This window comes from Agelaius tricolor, unplaced genomic scaffold (genome assembly GCF_023055355.1).
Source record: "Agelaius tricolor isolate 1412-34295 unplaced genomic scaffold, bAgeTri1.0.p SCAF_8, whole genome shotgun sequence".
In the NCBI taxonomy this organism is placed as follows: domain Eukaryota; kingdom Metazoa; phylum Chordata; class Aves; order Passeriformes; family Icteridae; genus Agelaius; species Agelaius tricolor.
In genome coordinates, this window is record NW_027269268.1 from 22,514,593 (window position 1) to 22,535,066 (window position 20,474).

A 20,474-nucleotide genomic window follows, 5' to 3' on the forward strand; every position below is an offset into this window, starting at 1 on the left:
AAGAGCAGCAGTCCTTGGAAAGTTCAATGTTGTGAATAAGAACACCTATGTGGCTTCCGAATTTTCTGGAAAAATCCCTTTGCCCAGGATTTTTCTCCTGGGAAGCTGAGAAGCCTCAGAGAAAAAAGAAAACAATAATTATCTGATTTGCTTCTCCTGTGTTTTGCTCTTTTGGAATGTGTGTGGAGATTGTTTACCAACAGGTGGTTGTTTCATTGGGTTTCTGTGAATTGTTTTGACCCAATGGCCAATCAGGTTCAAGCTGTGTTGAGACTCTGGAAAGAGTAATGAGTTTTCATTATTATCTTTTTAGCCTTGTGTAAGTATCCTTTCTGTATTCTTTAGTATTGTTTAGTATAGCATTCTTTAATAAAATATAGTATCATAAAATAATAAATTAGCCTTCTGAGAACATGGAGTCAGATTCATCGTTCATTCCTTCCTTCATCTGGGGACCCTCCAAATACATGTATATTTAAAGAATTTTTAAGTAACCTTCTTCAAAAGCTCATAGAGGCACTTCATGCACATTAAAGAGGTCTCATTCACTGTAGTAGAACTACTTATGTGTGTTGAACTGAGCCTATCTCTAAGCCTTTGTAGAAGAAAGACCTTGGAAAGTACATGAAATGCACCAGTGACAACGAGCTGCTAACAGTGAAGTTCTCTAAGAAACTTGTATCAAAACTGAGCTTTAGTAGAAATTCACTGGGAAAAGGACTGGATCAAATGTCACACCACCCAGCTGCAGCTACACCAGATGGGTAGTAGTCCTGGCACACTGAGCAGCTCTCACAATGGTATAGTGAGAACTGGGCAGGAAAGAGGGTACAGGAAGAAAAAACATGGAAGCAGAGTGGCTGGGGATGTTGCTAGGATCTTTCATCATAACAATGACCTCATATTAGAGACATTTTTTCATTCCTTCACGATTTGCTAGGAACTAGCAGACACACAAACAAATCAACACTTGGTATAAAAGACAGGTCTTTGGCAGCTACTTCTGTAGGGTCATTTGCTCATCATGCAGACTGAAGTACCAAACCAGAATGACACAGAGTAGACAACCCTATAAATATATTCTTCCATTTATAAAGGCTTTGTACTGTTAACATAGCTGCAAGAAGTCTGCAATATAAAAAGGTTCACCAAAAGCAATACACAGTCCTTATAAGGAACTTAAAACAGACCTGGGAAGTTTGATCTCCAGCAATTTTGAATCTCCTCCACCTTGGGATGAGAAGATACAGAATCTTTGAAGAAAACCAGTAAATACATTAGTAAAGCACTAGAACTGAGATCCTTAGGGAGACTGTACAACAAAGCAAGGTGGATTCATTGTCATTGGCACCATTATCAATACTCTTGTGTGGAGGGGATGAAGCACAGCCTCTGTCAGAAGACAGCAGGCAGATCTAGACTTACCTCTTTTGAAAACATTTCACAGCCTTCTTTGAACAAGCCTTGCCAATATTAGGGATGCACACAATTACAGTACTACATCTAATACCACCATGTGACAACCCTGCCTCTCTGCCCTATGAAAACAAAGAAAATGTAAAAAAGTAGCATTCTCAAACTGTAAAAATAATTCAAATATTTTAAGCTTTTAACATTAGACTTTCCTATTATTTTCATGTGCAGGATACTCAGGTGTTACAGTGATTATCTACAATGAAAAACACAACACATACAAACTTAATTTCATTGGTTTACAAAAAAAAACCCAATAGCATCACCACCCTAACACAAATAATACTAATATATTTCAAAGTATAAAGTAGATGTAAAAACACAAGGGTGTTATGACTCACCCAATGACACATCACATTTTAAAGGGGTATGAATAATCATTATTTCAACAGTGAAGTATTCAATCTTAATTTAATGCTGTTGTTGGGAATGAAATGACACGCAAGAAGAAACATAGTAATTGTTATGTGGCATTAATTATTTATACCACATATTGATGTTCTCTACATCAGAATTACAAGAAACTGCAGTACAAGTCCTGTGCTTTCCATCCAATTTCCTCAAACCCCTGTAAATCTGTAAATTCTTCACTGCACCTAAGGTGTGCTGGTCATGGTTATCAATGAGCCAAGAATTCTCTTAAGTCTTTGATGTATGTGGGCTTATCAGTGCCTGGGTTGCATAGTGAAGCACTGCAGTGGGAAGAAATCTGGTGTCTCTGGTATAATCACTTTGATAGGAAAAAGGCATTGGCAAGGCATGATGTATCGTGTAGGTGCAGCAGAACCTAATTATAACTCAGAACGATTAAAGCATTTTTTCACTCCTGAAGTTAGAAGCTTCAATCCTTCATAATTAGGATTTTCTGTTCTCCAAATGTATTTTCTTCTGAGAAGTGACAAAAACAATTGTGAGAAGAAAAAGATCCATCAATAGATTCTTATCATATTCATGTTTGCAAATAGAATTTTCATAATTACAATATCTTCACAATATAATTGAATGAATATTGACTCATAAAAAAATAAAATAAAAATCACAATTTCCTCCATTTTCCTTAAGGCTTATTTCTGAGTAACTTTTCCATTTTAAATAGAGAAAAATGTACTACATAAAATGAAATAAAAGTTAAATGTGAAGGAATAAAATATAAATATTAAAATCTTTATTTCATTTATCACAATTACAACATAACTTCACAATTACAACATAACTATGTGCATGATTTTCAAGACTGATCTATTCTGATATCTTACCATAGGAATTTCACTTTTTTGGACATATATTTTATGAGTGATAGAAACTCCTACAGACCACATTCACATGCATGTTTACCTAAATAATCCATTCAACTATTAACTCAATGAATATTTCTAAAAGTTCCTCCATGTTCACTGATTATATAAGGTATTAATATATAATATACACGCATAAAATTTGTCCTATGTTTTACTGTAATTGAACATTTCTCTCAGTTTCCTTGAGGTATCAATCTCCTCTGTCCCCTCAACTCATTATTTTCTGTTCCAAAGAAGGCAAACATAAATAGAAAGAAAATCTGCCATATGCATTATTCAGTCAGCTTCCTGTGTTATTTTTCCCTTGAAGTGGTTCACTGAAATATGCTCCACAGGGCATATGAGGGTTATAGCACCTAGTCAAAGGAAGGAATACATTTCATAATAACTATTATTTCTTTCCTGAACTTCCCACTGTGAGCTTTCTTCACCTGAAATAGTTTGCATGTCTAGATTCTATCTTTTTAGTTTGATTGCCTATAAATTTCCTGAAATGCAGACAGATGAACAATCAGCCTTGAGAAACCTGACACTATGGCACTTGGACAGACCACAGATACAAGACATCAGTGACAGTCTCTGAAGAGGGTGGTCTTCAGTAGCTTGAAGGGTACCATTATAATATCCCTGTATTTATTAACAAACTGAATACATCAATTGGAGACACTGTGTGACCTTCAAGCTTTAGCACACATTAAACCAAGACTACATATTTTACTACTGCTCCCTGAAATTTCAGGAGTACCATATTAGCAGTTGAAATAGAGAATGGGCACAAATGCCCATGGAAATTTACTTACTGGATATTTTGATGGTTATTATTTCTTCACAGGGCAATCCTATCATTCATGTTACTTATGGTGCACTTTCATTGTTCTGTGCCTGTGCACATAAATGGGAAAGGGATGTGTATTATGGGATGGTGAAAGGAATACTGTACTTGCCAATTTGAACATGAGCAACTCAGTGAGCTAAAGATGGCCTGCATGTACCACTCATAAATTGTCAGCTGTCTGTTCCTAATTAAATACAGCCAGCTCTCACAGCTTGGCTTGACCTGCTTCAGTATCAGACCACTCATTTAAACATCTACACCTTCTTCCCTCTACTTCTATCCTAAGTGGAAAAGAATGTTATTTATAGCTCAATACTTCCTAAGCCATTTCCTGGAATAACTGCTAAAAAGGAGATGCTGGGAAGTAAATGCAGCAAGCAGACTTCTCATTGAAGAGAGAAATTTATTATGGTCTTACTCATGACAGTAATTTGTTCCACTGTCACCCAGTGCTGCATTTAGCATCAGACCTCCCCTTGTCTCCTGCTAGGGTTGTCACCACAGCCATAACATACTTTTGGGTCCATTAAAGAACATCCAACAGTTGCTCGGACTTAACATCTTCTCTTGTCCACTTGATATATCTGATTCCATGTAGATGTTTGAATAACTTCAAGGACACCCAATACTTTCAGAAGAAGAGTTGGAGTTTTTGTGATTTATACATCTAAAATTCACAGTTTCTTAACAGAAATTGCATACATAACTAAATACCCATACAAGAACATTAAAACCTGTCTTTCTGGACCTTTCTGCTGCTGTTTGTGAGATGCCTGAGGACTTATTCACATTTTTTTGGTGAAGATTCGGGTTATTTTATAGAAATGTGTGTATATACAATACAATACAACCTCTCCTATAGCTGGCTCCAGTCTGACAATCAAAATGAACCCACAGAATAATATGAGGGAATCAAAATATTCTGTTCAGTCTCTTTCCTGTAATGCAAAGTATAGCATATTTTTTATATGTTCATTAATGTCTCCTATGATTTTCTGCAACTGCAGACAAGATAAGAATTAGTTACTTCTAGCAGTGACTGATACATAACATAAGGAATTAAAGCTGTACATGGGGCTAATGTGTGGGAGTTGCTTTTACACACAGTGAAATTCTTTGGGGTTGAAAATGCATATGAACCCCTCAACAAGATGGTGCACTGTGATTTATATAAGAAAGACAGCTTGCACATCTCACCTATTGGACTCAGAAAATTATAAAATATTAAAAAACATCACGCATTTGTGAGATGGATCAAAAGGTGCTATTCAGAGAAGGCTGTTGTATCTTTTTTTCCCAGATAACTAACAATAAGATGATATCAAATTGATTTTCTTTTCCAAACAAAGACAGCTTCGAACAAATCAAGTTACACTGAAGTCCCTCTGTCTGGAGAAAAGGAAAACATTCCTGAAAAAAAAAGTAACACTCCAAATCATACACTACTTTTAAGTAATAACTGTGAGGAATCTTCTGTGATAGTCTAGTAATTCTTGACTTCATTTGCTTTCCAGAGACTCCATAGTCTATAAAAGGACTGGAAATTCTTATAATGAATACTATAATAGAATTTATTATGCCAGCAGAATGAAGCCTCTGTCAACACTTCCATTATAAAGTATTGGTTTTAAGAGTTTGTAACTTATCTCTATAAACACCACATGCCCCACTGTATAAGTCAAACTATTATTTTCCCACAACGTAAAATTATTGCAATGATATCACCAATTTTAACTGAACAAAGGTCTCAATTAAAAAAGATGAAAAATAGAACATAACCTTATTACTTTATCAATAAAGTGTTTATCTTTGAAACAGTATGTCTGAATTTTAAAACATTCAACATTGGTTTATAATTGGGGTAACTGGACTGGGGATAGGAAACAGCTTTTCTATTGTCAGTGAGCGTAAGTGTAAAATATGAAGCACTGAATACATTCCATTTGCCGTAATTTTCACTTTTTACCACTCATTCTTTTGTCAATATTATGGGTTTCTGTTTGCATGAAACTGCCAACATGACAGGAATGACAACATAGCAAATTAATAAAAAATATGTGCATAAACACAAGAATGAAAGAAGACAAAGCTAATGTCATATTAAAGGTAAGAGCTGAAACAGACACATGCAACCAGGGATGTTTTCACTCTAAATGCAAAGTCTAGCCTATGAATGCACAAATAAGGAAAGACATGCATATGTATAGAAAGAAATAGCACTTGTAATTTTGAATCATTAATGCTATACCACAGAGATTTTCAACAATCCAGTGCCAATCTGGAACCACATGTTATATTTAAACTGAATGTTTTCGTCCTTTTTTAAAAGTACATTAATTTAGATACTAAGCCTCAAATTTTGTATTCTTGCTGATGAGTTTTTACATTTGTAGCTGCCAAAAGAAGTATAAATTTGGATCTCTTTCAATCTCAAAGGAGTGAGAAAGAAGAAAAAGTTCTTCAGTAAATCATTTGAACACCATAAGATGTTTTAGGTTAGAGAGAAGCATTTGCTTCTTTTTATGTATATAAAGAAGACTAAGAAGTATAAAATTCTCCCAGTTACATCAAAAATGGTCCCTAAAAACAGGATAAATACCATTACCAAATCCACCCAGAAATTAAAATTATGTTAGTGATATACTGAGCATGGATTTCTGATCTGTTGCATACATGGTAAAGGCATCTGACCTGATGAAAACAAATTTATTTCAATCATATTTATGCTCAGATGTCCAAATTTTTATCCATAGAAAGTAAAATGATTTCCATATTACCCTTCAAGCTATAGGTGATAAGAAAAAGCTGCAAGGAAGACAGGATCACTGAAAAAACAACTATTCCTGAATTCCTGGCTTTTCAAGCAATTCACACTTTAATTAAATTTAATTTGCCAGGCTAGAGTGTGTCCGAAGCAGTGCAGGCAAACACCAACCCACAAACTGTGGAATCCATTGCAACCTTAAAAGGGTGCAACACTAGTTCTGCTGGTATGGGAACAAAGTTGCACTAATGAAGATATGGTAAAAAATCCAATCAAAGCAAAAAGGTACCACGCTTCTATTTTAATGCATGTCTGGGTTACTGTGAGAAAGCGGGAGTTTCCAAATTATGAATGCTGCATGCAGCATCTCAGCACCTCATGAAATAATTGCCTGGGGAAATCACTGTCCTCCCCTTACACAGCAATTCAATTACTTGACAAAAACTGCACTTCCATTTCGCTTTCATTCTGTCTTCCCCTGGGTTCATCTACGTGGTGTTATTCCAAACCAACTTATAACAAATAAAGTTGCATTTAGCATGGCAATTCCATATTCAGAATTAAAAGTGCCTTGTAAAAAGAAGGTACCACCACCTACATTCAACAGGGTAAACTAAGGAAAGGACAGGGAGATGCTCAGCAATTCACCAAGATCAGCAATTCACCAGGCACCAAGAACATAATTCTGATTTCCAGTCTGAAAGGTTACCAGCTCAAAGGCAGAGAAGGAGATGATGTTATTACATTAAACCTGGAAGCACAATCTTTGCTTATAAAAGCACAGAATCTGTAGTTCAGAATCACAGTCTCAATTTCTCTGTTTTCTTGTAATGGAAGACATGTTTAGTGCTCTGGTCTGGAAAAAAGAGAACCTTTATCATGCAAACTGAAAGGGCAATTCATTACTATGAAATCTGCCAGTTCATTAAATGTGTTTATGGAATATCACAAGAGAGATAATAGGCACACAGTTTAGAATGTGTCTTTGCCATCAAAGAAAATTTGATTTTAAAATCGCTTGGAGCTCATAACAATCTAACTCCAACCTTGGCAGAGAGTACATTAGGCAAAAATCAGCATTCATTTGGACAATTTTTCCTTTTTCATGCTAGTAAGTAAAAAAGATTTCCATTAAGAAAATATTGTGACAAATATTCATACTTGTAGCCTTACAGCATTTGTGCACATTCATTCATTTGTGAAGGAGCTATACAGGTGTATGGTGTGATCTGCTGTACACAGCCTGTGTGTTTAGGTATTTACCTTCACTCCTGCTTCAACAGGGCCCTCCTGCTCCATACACTGTGCAGACAGAAGACCATACAGAAAACATACAGACTGTTTGATGGGCCCCTGTCCACTTCTTAAAATGAAGAAAATATGATGGTTTCAATATCTGCATATCAATATAAAGAAAAAATGTCAATATAAAGAGATAGCAAAAGCATTAAAAAAAATGGAGAAGGGAGGTCTCCAGCCTAGCTCCCCAGCTGAAGGGTGCATGGTAATAGGACTAAAATTTCACTTTGCTTCAGAGGTGTCATGCACCAGAGGTGAGGATGCACATGGGTCAGGCAGCTCTGTAAAACACACAGCCCTTCCCTCAGATATTCCCCAAAGTGCCTTTGTGCCTGCCCAGAAGGAAAGAGGGCAGGAACAAAGTTGCACTAATGAAGTGCAACTATTGAACTAGTGAACAAACACTATTTGTGTTTGTTATTGGGCAAATTAATCCCTAGTTGGACGTCTGATACAACTAACTTGACAGTCACTAAATTAACAGGCAACATATTTGGAAATAGTTTTAAGCTCTCAGGTTTTTCTGAAAGGACTAAACATGTTAGGGGGAAAAAAAAGTATACATAAAAAAGTTTTCTAACTTTAGGTAGAAAGCTGAATATCCCACTGCAAATAAAAAAAATGTTTTTAAAGATCTCTTGTAGAGTGAATGTGTCATGTTATTTTTCCATGCTTCCCACATGAAGCAATTTATTTCACCCATGGGAAACACAGGAAAATATATTTCACAGTACGTACCTCCGGTAAACAATTTTGCTGGAGCTCCAGTAAAAAGAAAAGTTTGAAATGGCAGAAAATTAAACATAATACCTCCAATTACTGAAAATACTGTACCTACAGTAAAAATGAAATCAAGCACAATAGGCTGAGAGAACACCAAGGAACTTCATACAGCAAACAGAAGACTTAGCTTTCAAAGTAAAGATATTTTTGATTGCACAGTGGGAGGAAATTTCTAAGAGATGTATCCAAGCTACTTTTTTTTAATTGATTTCCCACTTTCTAGATTTGAGTCTCAAAGTACTCATGTCACTTAAATATAAATTGCAGCAGCTCATTCCAGCTCTAAAGGTTTAGGATTTGGTGAAATAAATGCTAATAGACTGAAGCCAAAGATTACATGCCCAAATAATTAGGAAATAGCTAATATATTTAAACATTTCTTTTTTCTGTTTAGAACTAAATATTAGCCAGTTGCTTAGCCATAGTAAACCTAAATCACAGGCCTGATCCTAATTTTTTATGCATATTGAATGCTTTAATCAAATTCTCAGCCTCTTGAAGTCTTCCTCAGCCATGTGCAACCACAACCTAGCTCTTTCCATTACAGTCTCCAATGGCTTTTCAGCAAACAGCAGAAAACCTCTCCAAATCCTTACCCCTCTTTGCAATGTTTCCCTCTGTGCTTTGCAGAAAATAGGCAAACACAACATGCAATAGGAGCAGCTGAGCATTTGGCTCACCACTGGCAACTGCAGCTCAAATCAATGATATACTCTTATGGCAGAATGTCAAAGAGAACAAGGCATCCAATGAGAGGAAAAGGACTGGAAAACATTCTGACAAAAGTTTTGTCTCTTACTACTTGACAAAGTAATGACAACCAGACAGAACCTTGGGAGATGAGTTTCCTTCTACAGCCTGAGAGAAGCCACACCTCACAACACATCCAAAGAAACATCACCCAGAGCAGCACATTTCATACCCAGCTGTGAAGGAATGGCAAATCTCTCCCAGTACAGCATACCCTCTGCCTAGATGCTTTCTGCCCCTGATGGCACACCCTTGCAAAGCCAGTCAGGAGTTTTCCTGCCTTTGTGGCCTTGGAGAAGACATTTACATAGGCACCAGTGACATCCCTTCAGCCTACTGGAGTCAAGGTGCCCATTAACAGGTCTCTGTCATGCTTGTCTTTGGCATCCTGCACTTCCAGGCAGACTCAAAGCAGTGGAAAACACAACTCACCTTCCTGCAATGGAGATAGACACACCATCCCTTCAGAGCTCTTCAAACAATGAACACCACCAGTTCCCAAACACAACAGCTTCCTTTGTAAACACCATCCTTTGCCTTGTGCTTAGTTTCTTCAGTCTTCCTACACCCCAGTCTCTTTTCAAAGATTAGTTTCTGATGCCATTTTTCTTTGTTCAAAGGGGAGATTTTGAAAAGCAGTAATAAAGTCAAACTACAACCCACTGCCTTTCAAGAGATGCTTACCTTATATTTGTGTCTGTAAAGGGTTCCTCTGACTCTTCCATTTTTCATCTGTAGAGATACTAAGGTTTTGAGATTTTTTTTTGGGCATGGACTAGCTACTCTTACTAATTCTATTGCTTAACTACACTGATGCTGATCTCAAACATCCAAGAAAGACTGTTTCTACTTTCTGAGGCCCATTAGCACAGCTTATAGGCAGGAAGAATATGCACAGGCTTAGGTAGTTCTGATGCACTGCTTGCGATGCAGAAGGATGTGTGCAAAAAGAATATATGAAAGCAAATAAAGTTAAATATTAGATTACAAGATTTCTATTTTAATCTTGTTACATTTTCCTATGAGAGGGAAGAAAATTTAAGTTTTAAGAGACAAACCAGTCCTAGCTCAGGAATCTTTCTGCCAACAGAGAATGGTGTCTCAAGCCATCTTCTTGAAGCTTAAAAATAAATCTGTAGTTGACCTCTTCTCCTACATTTGAATAAGATTCCTGTAATGATCTCACTGTTTAAAACTGTTCCAAAGGTCACAAAGAAGTTTTCACTCCAGCTGTCACTCAGAGTGACCTCTGAGGATTCTGCAAGGGCAGCCAAAATTCTAAAATCCATTAAGGTTTCTTTAAAAAGTTGTGAACTGTGCTACCATATTTAAGGCAATAATTTTAACCCACCACACAAAGTGCTTTTACATGACCGGTTGTGGTTAGTATAGCAGTGATATATTAATTCATGTACTCTTATGGAGTAAATTATTTATATAGAGAACCTTGTTCACTGCTTTCACATCGGAAAGAATGCTGTCTTTACTGATCTAAATGCCACCTTGAGCATGGGCAAGGGGAACAGCAGCATTGTTGTGAAATTGTTTTTTCACATTCCCATTGGGCAAAAAGAATTTTTAACTATTAGGATAGTTTAACTAGCTCTTCATTTTTTTCCCCTTCCAGGAAGGCTAGGATGATGTCATTTGCCTTTATATATTCTCCCAAAGTAAATCAAGGACAATTCAACTTTGAAGAAGTTCATCCTTTCCACTGTTTACTCCTGGGGGTGCTGGTCCCCAGCCCTGCATCCTGTGGGTATTTACATAGTGGCCTATCTGTGAGTTGATGGTTATCATCATCCTGTGTGGCACCATTCCTGGCATTGCTGCCCCTGGACAACATGCCATAAAATTGCTCTGATGTCATTTCCCAAATGAATAGAAACTCACATTCTCCATTTGCTCCTGTGAGGTACCTTTTGTCAGGGCAAAGTACTGCTAGCAAGTACGAGGGGAAAATGTCTATGTTTTTATGTGCTACATAAAGCAAAACCAAAACACAGAGAAACTGTTAAGTAAGAAATTTGGTAAGAGTTCAAAGGCTATTGCTTATATAAGAAACTTGATCTTACTTGAAAAATAAAGGTGTGATTTCACACAGGATATTGGCCTAGATATAGGCCATTTCCTATCACATAACGTACTATTATTTCACATCCTTATCTTCAGTTTTTATCTTGAAAGCAATGATTAACAAAGCAGATATAAACTCTTAGAAGCTTTTTCGGGGAGAAACTGAAGAATTTATCAGATCATAAACATTACAAGGCAATTTGATGCCTAGGTATATCCTTTATGGCATAAGAAAGTACTTGACTCTCTTCTTATTAATTCTTTGCTCTATGATGAGTTGAATATCTCAGTGTTAAGATGAAGATTTAATTTTTGTAGAAATTATATGTGTGCTACTCACAGAAAGGCTGATGTTGGAAAGGACCCCTGGAAATCATATGGTTCCAGTCCTTTGGTCAAAGTGGGCCACCTACAGCCCGTTGGCCACATACGTGTCCAGGTGGCTTTTGAATATCTACAAGCAAGGAGACTCCAAAATCTCCCTGTGAGATTACTGAAAACTGTGTGAGTTAGTGAAAACTCTGCCAGTGCTGTGTTACCCTCACAATGAGAAAGCCTTTCCTGATGTTCAGAGGGAAACTCCTGCTTTTCAGTTTGTGTCCATTGCCTCTGGTTCTGTCAATTACTGGGCAATGCTGAAGAGAACTTTCCTTTCAGTAATTTGTACAAATTGATGAATCCTCCTCAAGCCTTTTCCTTTTCAGGCTGCACATTCACACCTCTCTGAGCCTTTTTTCATACAGGAATTTCTCCAGTCCCTTATTATCTTAGTGGACTTCAGCTGCACTCTACCCAGTATGTCCATGTCCCTCTTGTCCCAGGGAGCCCAGAATTGGACACAGCACTCCAGGTGTGCCCTCAGCTGTGCTGAGTAGAGAGGAAGGCTTGGCTCCCTTGCCCTGCTGGCAACATTCTTCCTAATGCAGCCCAGGACACTGTTAGCCTTCTTTGCCACAGGTGCACGTTGCTGGCTCATGTTCGACTTGGTCTCCACCAGGAAGGACCTTCAGATCCTGTTGTTCAAAGCAGTTTTCCAGCTGGGTGGCTCCCAGCATACATTGGTGCCTAGAGTTGTTCCTGTCCAGATGCAGGACTTTGCACTTCACTTTGCTGAACTTCATGAGGTTCCTGTAGTCTTTCTCCAGCCTGTCAAAGACCCTCTGCAGAGCAGCACAACCCTCTGGTGCATCAGCCACTCTTCCCAGTTAGGAGTCATCTACAAATTTGCTGAGGGTGCACTCACTCTGCCCCAACGTCCAGAGCATCGATGAAGATGCTGAACAGGACTGGACTCACTACTGACCCTGGGGCCCACATACTGCTCTCCCAATGGAGTTTCTTCTGGCCTGACCACTTGTCCAGTGTTCAATCCGCCTCACTGCCAGCTCATCCAGCCCACACTTCATTAGCTTCTCTAACATAGCTGTCTAATTTAGTTTCTTTGATTGAATGGCATAAATCCTTATTTTTACAAGTAGGAAAAAAGCTACATTACTTTGGTATTAACATGCAACACTGATAAACTACTGGAAATGTACAGTTGCCAAGGTGGCTGAAAGGAATTGCTCACAGTCACAGATTGTGATTTAGGCCATCATTTTGTCTCTTTGTTTGAGATGTTAACACAGCATCTCTATTTAGCAATGGCTATGCTTTAAAGGTTGCCTCCAATACTTCTTGAACTATTGCCAGCAATAGTCAAAATTTCAGCACCAAAATTTCCTAATATTTTAATTTACCTGAAAGTGATGGAAAAAAAAGAATATTCCAAATGTATTAGAAAAGATTGTTCAACCTGAGTGATGCCTTGAGTACAATAAAATGTACAGTAGAAATATATATACTAACAATGCTTTGCAAAAGAACATTTAGTAACCTTTTTCTACCCTTCCTGAAACTAATTAGTCGGTATGACACTTTCATTACTTTTATTGAACACTTCACAGTGCATACAAGAATTGCATTGCATCTCCTGTGTAAAAGAGTTACTTCAAGATCCCACTGCCTTTTTCGTAGTGAAACAGCTAATCTGTTCCTTTGGAACCTGTTCTGCCCAGGAAATCAAGTTTAAGACACTTATGATAACCATTTTCTGTGAGGCAGAACCTGTGCTGAATTTCAGCACACTGTGATTGTCGGGTTCGGCTGTCTGTCTCTGCCCCGACACGGGTAGAGTGGTTCTTGGGTGGCACGCGATGCAAAGGACGAGTCTGGACTCTTCAGCTTTTCGGTCTTCAGGTTGTTTATTATTTCTTATCTACAAAATTTTCTGTCTGCCCAACAGAGGTCTGATCTGCAAGCAGTCACAGGCACTCTCTGACTACCCACGGGGCAGTCATGTCTTTTTATACTAAAATCTACGTACACAATATTTACCTTTATTTCTCAATGTTTTTCACCCATGTTGGCAAGTGCACCTTCACCAGAAACCAATCCCCAAGTGCCAACATCATCACAGGAGATGGAGGACAAGAAGAAGAAAGAAGAAGGACGAGACACGCCCTGATCTCTCCATCTTGTCTCCATAACCCCCCTGTACCAAAAACTTTAAAGTTTATATCTCACCCTCTAAATGTGTCTCTTTTACACCTTTTACTCTAAAGTGATTCTCTTGTCCTCAAACTCTTGTTACTTCTGTGGATGGATCAAAATCAAGCCACTAAACACTCTTGGCAACATTCCAGGATTTTCGAGACCCCCAAGGGTTCTCCTGGCATCTCTGGACATCGGGAACGATGTGCTGAGATCCCACATGTGATCACATAGTGCAAAAGACACATTCACTTATTTAAATAGGCTGTGTTTTACAGCTCCTCCTGAGGATTTTATGGGCTGTAATTCATACTCTGGCTAAAGGAGACCTAAACTGATGATCTATGGAATTTGGAAAACATAGCATACTTTCAAGTATGCTTTCATCAATGATCACCATGAATAGAGACAAGAATGCTGAACTAGATGAGCACTTGGTCTAAGGCAACACAGGCCTTTCGCTTGTTTTCTTATTAATAAGAAAATGAACTCAATCCTAGTTCTGCATAACCAACAACCAGTTTTCTAAGTGGAAGCCAGCCTGTCACCAAGGACCACATGCAAACCATATCCCACATATATGTACAGACTGCTTCCCCAAGAGCCAGATGCCATAAAATTTTCAGGAAAGCATGTACTTTCAGCCAGGAGGAGGTTGTTTCTGACCATATCAGAAATTTGTGCTTAAGCTCCAAGATTTAACTACACAACATAACACAGAGTAAGATTCTTGTTATATTTATTTGCTTAAGACTCTGGATGAAAAAGATTTTATAGCTCAAATATGCTTTGTCTTTCAGCACTTACCTTCAACATGAGACATGAAAAGTAACTAAAGCAAGTCACAGGTAAACAGACTTATTTTTGAGTATTTTCTTGGTGGGGCATATCCTTTCTGGAGAACAGTGGTGGAATTGTGTTAATTTGAATTCCATACACGCTTCAGCTAGTCTGCTGTGACTTTTCTATTATGTGAAGGCACCAAAAAAGCCAATTCCTGCCTGACACCTCCTCTCTGCAAGTATACCAAAAGTCTGCTTAGCCTTCAAGCATAAAGATGCTACATGGTTCCCAGGTAACTGATTTCTCCTCACTGAAAAGTGTACTGGTCACAATAAAAGAGATGCCACCCTGAAGGCTGAAAGAATCAGGGGGTCCAGCCTTTTAAAACCTGGGGAAATAGAGACTTATGTGTTTACTGCTTTTGAAGGTAATCACTCAATTTATGACAAAAGAATACAGAATTAAAAAACTAGCAACAAGGGTGAAAAGCAGCCTCTGTTCCAAAATTGCAGAAAACCTCTAAAAGAGTGAAATCAAAGTTCAAAACATTTTCTTCTTCTCAGTCTCTAAATGAAGCCTTTTGAACAAGGTAGTGAAGTTCATTTTACTATCTTTTGAGTCTCAAAGTTTCTAATTGTTCTGATCACTGTGTGATGCTGTTTTTCCAAATAATCCTAAACATTATGGCCTTCACTCTTAAATAAGTTTTAGTTTCATGTCTGGGACAAGACCCACCCCACAGATGTGTGAAGCAGGACAAAGATAAATGAGTTTTCTTCCCAACCTTGCTAATTTAATGGGATTCTGCACAGTGAAAGGAAAGCAAGTTTACTGAGATGTGGTTTATCACTCACCCTAAACAGGAGACACACCAGATCCAAGCTGGCTTGGATCTGTCTTCATTGAAGCAGAATCTGAAGAAGGCAATAAAGGCTTGAGTCAAACTGGCACTTCTGTCTTTACTTCATTAGGCAAAAAAAAGCTGCCCAGATCAGATACATAGAAAGCCATTCCAGACTCAGAACTCCTTAAGACTCTTGGAGAAAGCAATGTTTTGTTCAGAAAACAGGCCTGTGTATGAAGTATTCCCATTGATGAACCTTACACATCTAACAGAGCTGCCTCAGCTGGGAGGGCCAGGCTTTGCCTCTGTACTTGATGAAGACAGACCAGCTCAATGAAGGCTGACACAGAGCAAGATTCAGGGCAGGAATATAGCTTATGTACTATCACAATTGCAAAAAAAGCTACCATCTTTCTCCCATGATTGAGCTGTAAACTTATCCTTATTACAACAGTCTGGGAGAATTCTAGTGAAGCAACAGGCAAACTGTCTTCTCAGAGAAGTTTGTCCAATTTATGCTGAATTAAGCAGCCATTTTTTTACAATGTGATTTTGGCAGATAAACAAAACCACTGTTCTTTGGTTTCAAATGTGCATGAAAGGGCTTTTAAAGGCAAATTGATAAAGCATCCCATGCAAAAAGTGATAAAAAGAGCAATCTTACTGAAAGAAATTTAAATATCATATCACAGAGTCAGAAAAGTTGGTCTACTTAGCTTCAGCACCTGGTTTGAACAAGAATCATGCAACCATGATTCTTCAGCATTTCTGCAGGATGTTTGTGAGAAAGCCTTGAACAGCAGCACTATTATTATATATTCGGAAGCCAAACAGAAATGTTTACAATGTAAATGTCAATGTAAATTTTTATAATTTTTATTTTCAGAATTTGAGTAAACAAAATGAGACTATTTAAGCAGATAGCATCTGAATTGCAAAATTTTAAGAATTTCAATGCAGTTCTTTGTTAGAAAGGAAATCAAGGTAACAGCTTGCATTAGCTGATGCACTAGCTAATAAAAACCAAATCTTTGTGTTTCTGTCTATCTTTTTTTCTCCACACACTCTATTCTCTCATCCACATTTTTTTTCCTCCTATTCTGCTGAAAAGGAGCTGTAAGCCTGTTCAACCAGGCAGACACAGAGCAAAAACACTTAAGAGCCAAGAGATGTGCAGTTAACGCCCTTGGTGAGTAAAGATTTGCTGCTTCTCCATGACTCCCATGCTGGCCACAGCTGACAGGAGGGTTCCAGGAATGTGAGTATCTACAGAATCCATAAAAACAAGGCTCAACATCAGTCATCAGCTCCCCCACCTATTCCTCTGGGGGAAACAATTACTTTTGACTGAAGACATTTATTGGGCATAGGATAAAACTTACAAAATCCAGACTGTGCTATTTGGATTTTGTCTGTTTACAGGAGCTACTTTATTCTACTTGGTTGTTTCTACTGTTCAGACTCATTAGAAACAGCCATTATTGCCAAACCCTGATGCTCACATTGATGCAATTCAGGAATTCATGGCTTAAAATACACAGTAACATTTTAAAAAAATCTCCACTAAGATGTAACATCAAAACTTGCAACTTCTATTCCACATTAGAAAAGGCTTACTACCTACTTATGTCAATCTATTTCCACACATCCTTGGCATTCAGCTGCCATTACCTGTAGCTGTGAAAGGCACTGTTAGCAGCTTGTTAGTAATTCACTATTGATATCTTCAGTCAGTTTTTACCACAACTTTTGCTTAGAAGCCACCCACAGCCAGGAGCAGCTGCTCTGCCTGGCAGGACCCGGGATGCAGCACCAAGCAGGAGAACTGCACTCTTCACTGCTCCCCTCAGCTGGTGCCTTTCCCACATCTCCTCCTGGAGGAGAAATGAGCCTCTCCAGACTCTCTCAGCTAGGGAGGAGGTGCAGTACCAAATCTCCTGAATGTCTGAGGAGAGGTGGAAAAACCTGGCACAAGTAGCAAGAAGACAAAGCCTGAGCATGGAGAAAAGGGGGAAGTACAGAGCTCAATGATGCCTCACAAGAGGGTGGCAAACAGAAATGGTGTGAAGGCAATACAAGGAGCAAAGGGGAAAGGAGCTCAAATACAGGTCCAAAGCAAGTAGCTGGGGAGGAAACTGGTTCAAGGAACTGGCAAGGAAGAAAGTGAGACAGAGGGGGTCAATAGGAAAAAAACTACTTGTGACATTTGGAAAACACTACTCTCCACATCCCACATGGTCCCAGAAACTCCCCATTACTCTGCTGCCACCAAATACCTACCTCAAAATTCATGACCAGCCTTTTTCTCCTAGCAAGTCTACAGAGAGGATGAGACCTCCTGCATTTCCTACAGCAGAATCTTCTGTAATGGAATTACATTTTTTTGATTCCTCTGCTGAATTATGATGCCAGAGGCTATGATTTCTGTCTTTACCTTGACCTGCTGTTCAAAAACTCTTTAAATTAAAAAAAAAAAAAAAAACAAAAAAGGGACAACATTAATGCAAAGACATCCCCAACATCCCTGCAAAACACTTCTGGTCAAAGACTCAAAACTCAAGTAAATAATGTTTCTTTGGGACCATAATTCTGTATTCTGATACAGGGTTAATATTCAGACTGGAAAATTATATGTCACATTTACACCAGAAATTTTTCTTACTGTGTAGGTGTTTGAGGGTGGGGACAAAATAAGAAGCCACCTGAATATTTTCCAGAATTGGTATCAGAAACTCATAATAACTTGCAAAAAACCCAAATTTTCATCAGAATTCATTTTCACTATGGAAACAATAACAGAAGATGCAATTTCAATCTGATGGCTTCACATCCCACACAATTTTGAACATTTTGACTGTTTCTACAAATAGCATCATATTAATTCCTTTCCTTTTTTTTTCCCTTGTGTATTTACAGTAATGCAGAATTATTAAAGCAAGTGGAAGTCTTGGCAACAGAAGACTTTTGTTTTCAGAGCTGACTTTCAAAGTGGTAAGGAGAAAATCACCATCCTATCTTTTCCCATTAAATTGTATACTGACAGGTACAAATATGCAACCACACTGAAACATTTATTCTCCCAAAATTAGCATTATTACTTTATTTTGTGATTCATTACAATCTGAAAATCCAATAGTCAAAAAAATAAACTAGGCATAATGTTAAAGCATTTTACAAGCAAAATACTTTACTGTTTCTGTTTCAATTTGCATGGGGTGGGATAAGTGTATGGGTTAAAGAATAAAACATACAGAAGAACAATACCATAGAGTTCATCAAACTGCTCTGCAGAGTGTTACATTCCTGTGAGTGAACAGTACTTAAGCAGCTGTTTCTGTCAATGGAAAACCATACACTTCATCATTGACAGGACTGCCTTCCCATGACCACGATGAATCATGACGGCTGCAAGCCACTGGTTTCTTTTCTTACATTGTAGGTCATTCTCCTTTAAAGAAATTAAAGAGTTAAACAAGCCAGAATGCATCCATCTATGCTCATTTCTTTTCTACCTGAACAAAGGACAGTATGGAGAGAGGGAATTTTTAAAGTCAACTTTTGAAACTGGTTATAGTAACCTCTGTCTCTCATATTTTTAGGCTCATGGAGCTAGCAAGCTTAGAACTTCATCCATATATCTTTGTCTACTATTACTGTGCATCCAGGTAAAAAAACCTGTAGTTTTCACTTTGTAGAAACAAACTGCAAAGAGATCATGCTTCTTTCCCACTGTAGTCACATTTCTGTTCCTCCAACTGTATAAGTCTGGCTTTAAAGTCTCACAAAACTAAAAAATAGTTGATCTAGGTTGTAATAAAAAAAAAGAATATTAAATACCTTTGGTAAAAATAGATATATTTAACAAGTTTAGAAAAGCAAATAGTTATATCGTCAAAAGGAGAGTATAAAAATGTACACGATAAAAAATAACAAACACACAAAAAAAATCATCAGCCATAGTAGTAAGAATAAAGGCACTGATCTTTTCAATGTTTGCTTCCTTAGCTCACATTATTGTCCAGTCTTCCTTCTAAAAGGCAGGAGCTTTACTAGAGCATATGGAAAAATCCAGTCCTTCCTACCAGCATTAGACAAATTAAATTTAATTCAGAAAAAGACAGTCTGATTTAACCCAAGTTTATACAACAGAGAACGCTTTGATTTAGAGTACGTAGGAGTAGCTGAACACAAAGATTTCAGGTGTTTTCAACCAGAGGCCAGATGTACTCGAGCTGTAGAAATGAGACAGCCAGCAGGATCAAGTCTCCATGATGTCAGCCTTCTAAATCTATTTTCTACTCCTAAATTATTAATCCATGTATTGCCAAGAAAATTGTGGGGAACAACAACAATACATATATTTTAAATCCCTCATTGATGCCTTTCTCCCATCCTTCCACTGGGCCTCCAAACAGAGCTGTCACACAACATATAATCCCAGTTTGGCTTCTCCTCTTTTTAGAGCTCACTGTAAATCTTCAAGATGGAAGATCCCCAAAGCAAACAACTGAGATTACAGAAGGAGATAATGCACAAGCCCCATAATAGAATCAGCCATTGATTGAATGTGCTTTGAAAGAAAACAGCACAATTATATCATGTTTATCCTTCAGTATTCCTTTTGCACACACAGTCACACTCCTCGTGGTGTTCCAAGGGTACATCTGTCAATGATTTATGCAATCCCCGGACACCAATCCTTGGCTTCAGCTGAAGAACCTGAAGGAGAAGAAGCCAAGCATCAAGAAAACAGCAAGTGCTTCATCAAATACCTAGATTATGAGCTAGATTGCACTGGAAACCCACTGGATGACAGGAAGCGTATTAAAACTGAATGTCTTCTTTAATTCTACCCACTCATTACTATTTTTGCTTTTACCTCAAGCCATTTACAAAATTGATTAAATCATGTTGAACATGATTAAATCATGTTGCTTTGCCAAAGAAGAGTCTTTCAATTTCAGATTTCTACTTAATTTTATTTAAGAGCAAACAGTAGAGTTAACCCAATTAGAAAATTCTATAATAAACAATTTT

At 37.8% G+C, this 20,474-nt stretch overlaps 1 protein-coding gene across 1 annotated transcript in view; it reads right to left on the minus strand.

The window, feature by feature from the left end:
- Positions 1 to 18,507: 18,507 nt before the first annotated feature.
- PDGFC (platelet derived growth factor C) overlaps positions 18,508 to 20,474 on the minus strand; it is a 123,038-nt gene continuing 121,071 nt past the window's right edge. Inside the window, exon 6 of the mRNA XM_071431948.1 lies at positions 18,508 to 20,156. Coding sequence (XP_071288049.1) covers positions 20,040 to 20,156 — 117 coding nt within the window. The 3' untranslated portion in view covers positions 18,508 to 20,039. The remainder of the gene's footprint in view (positions 20,157 to 20,474) is intronic.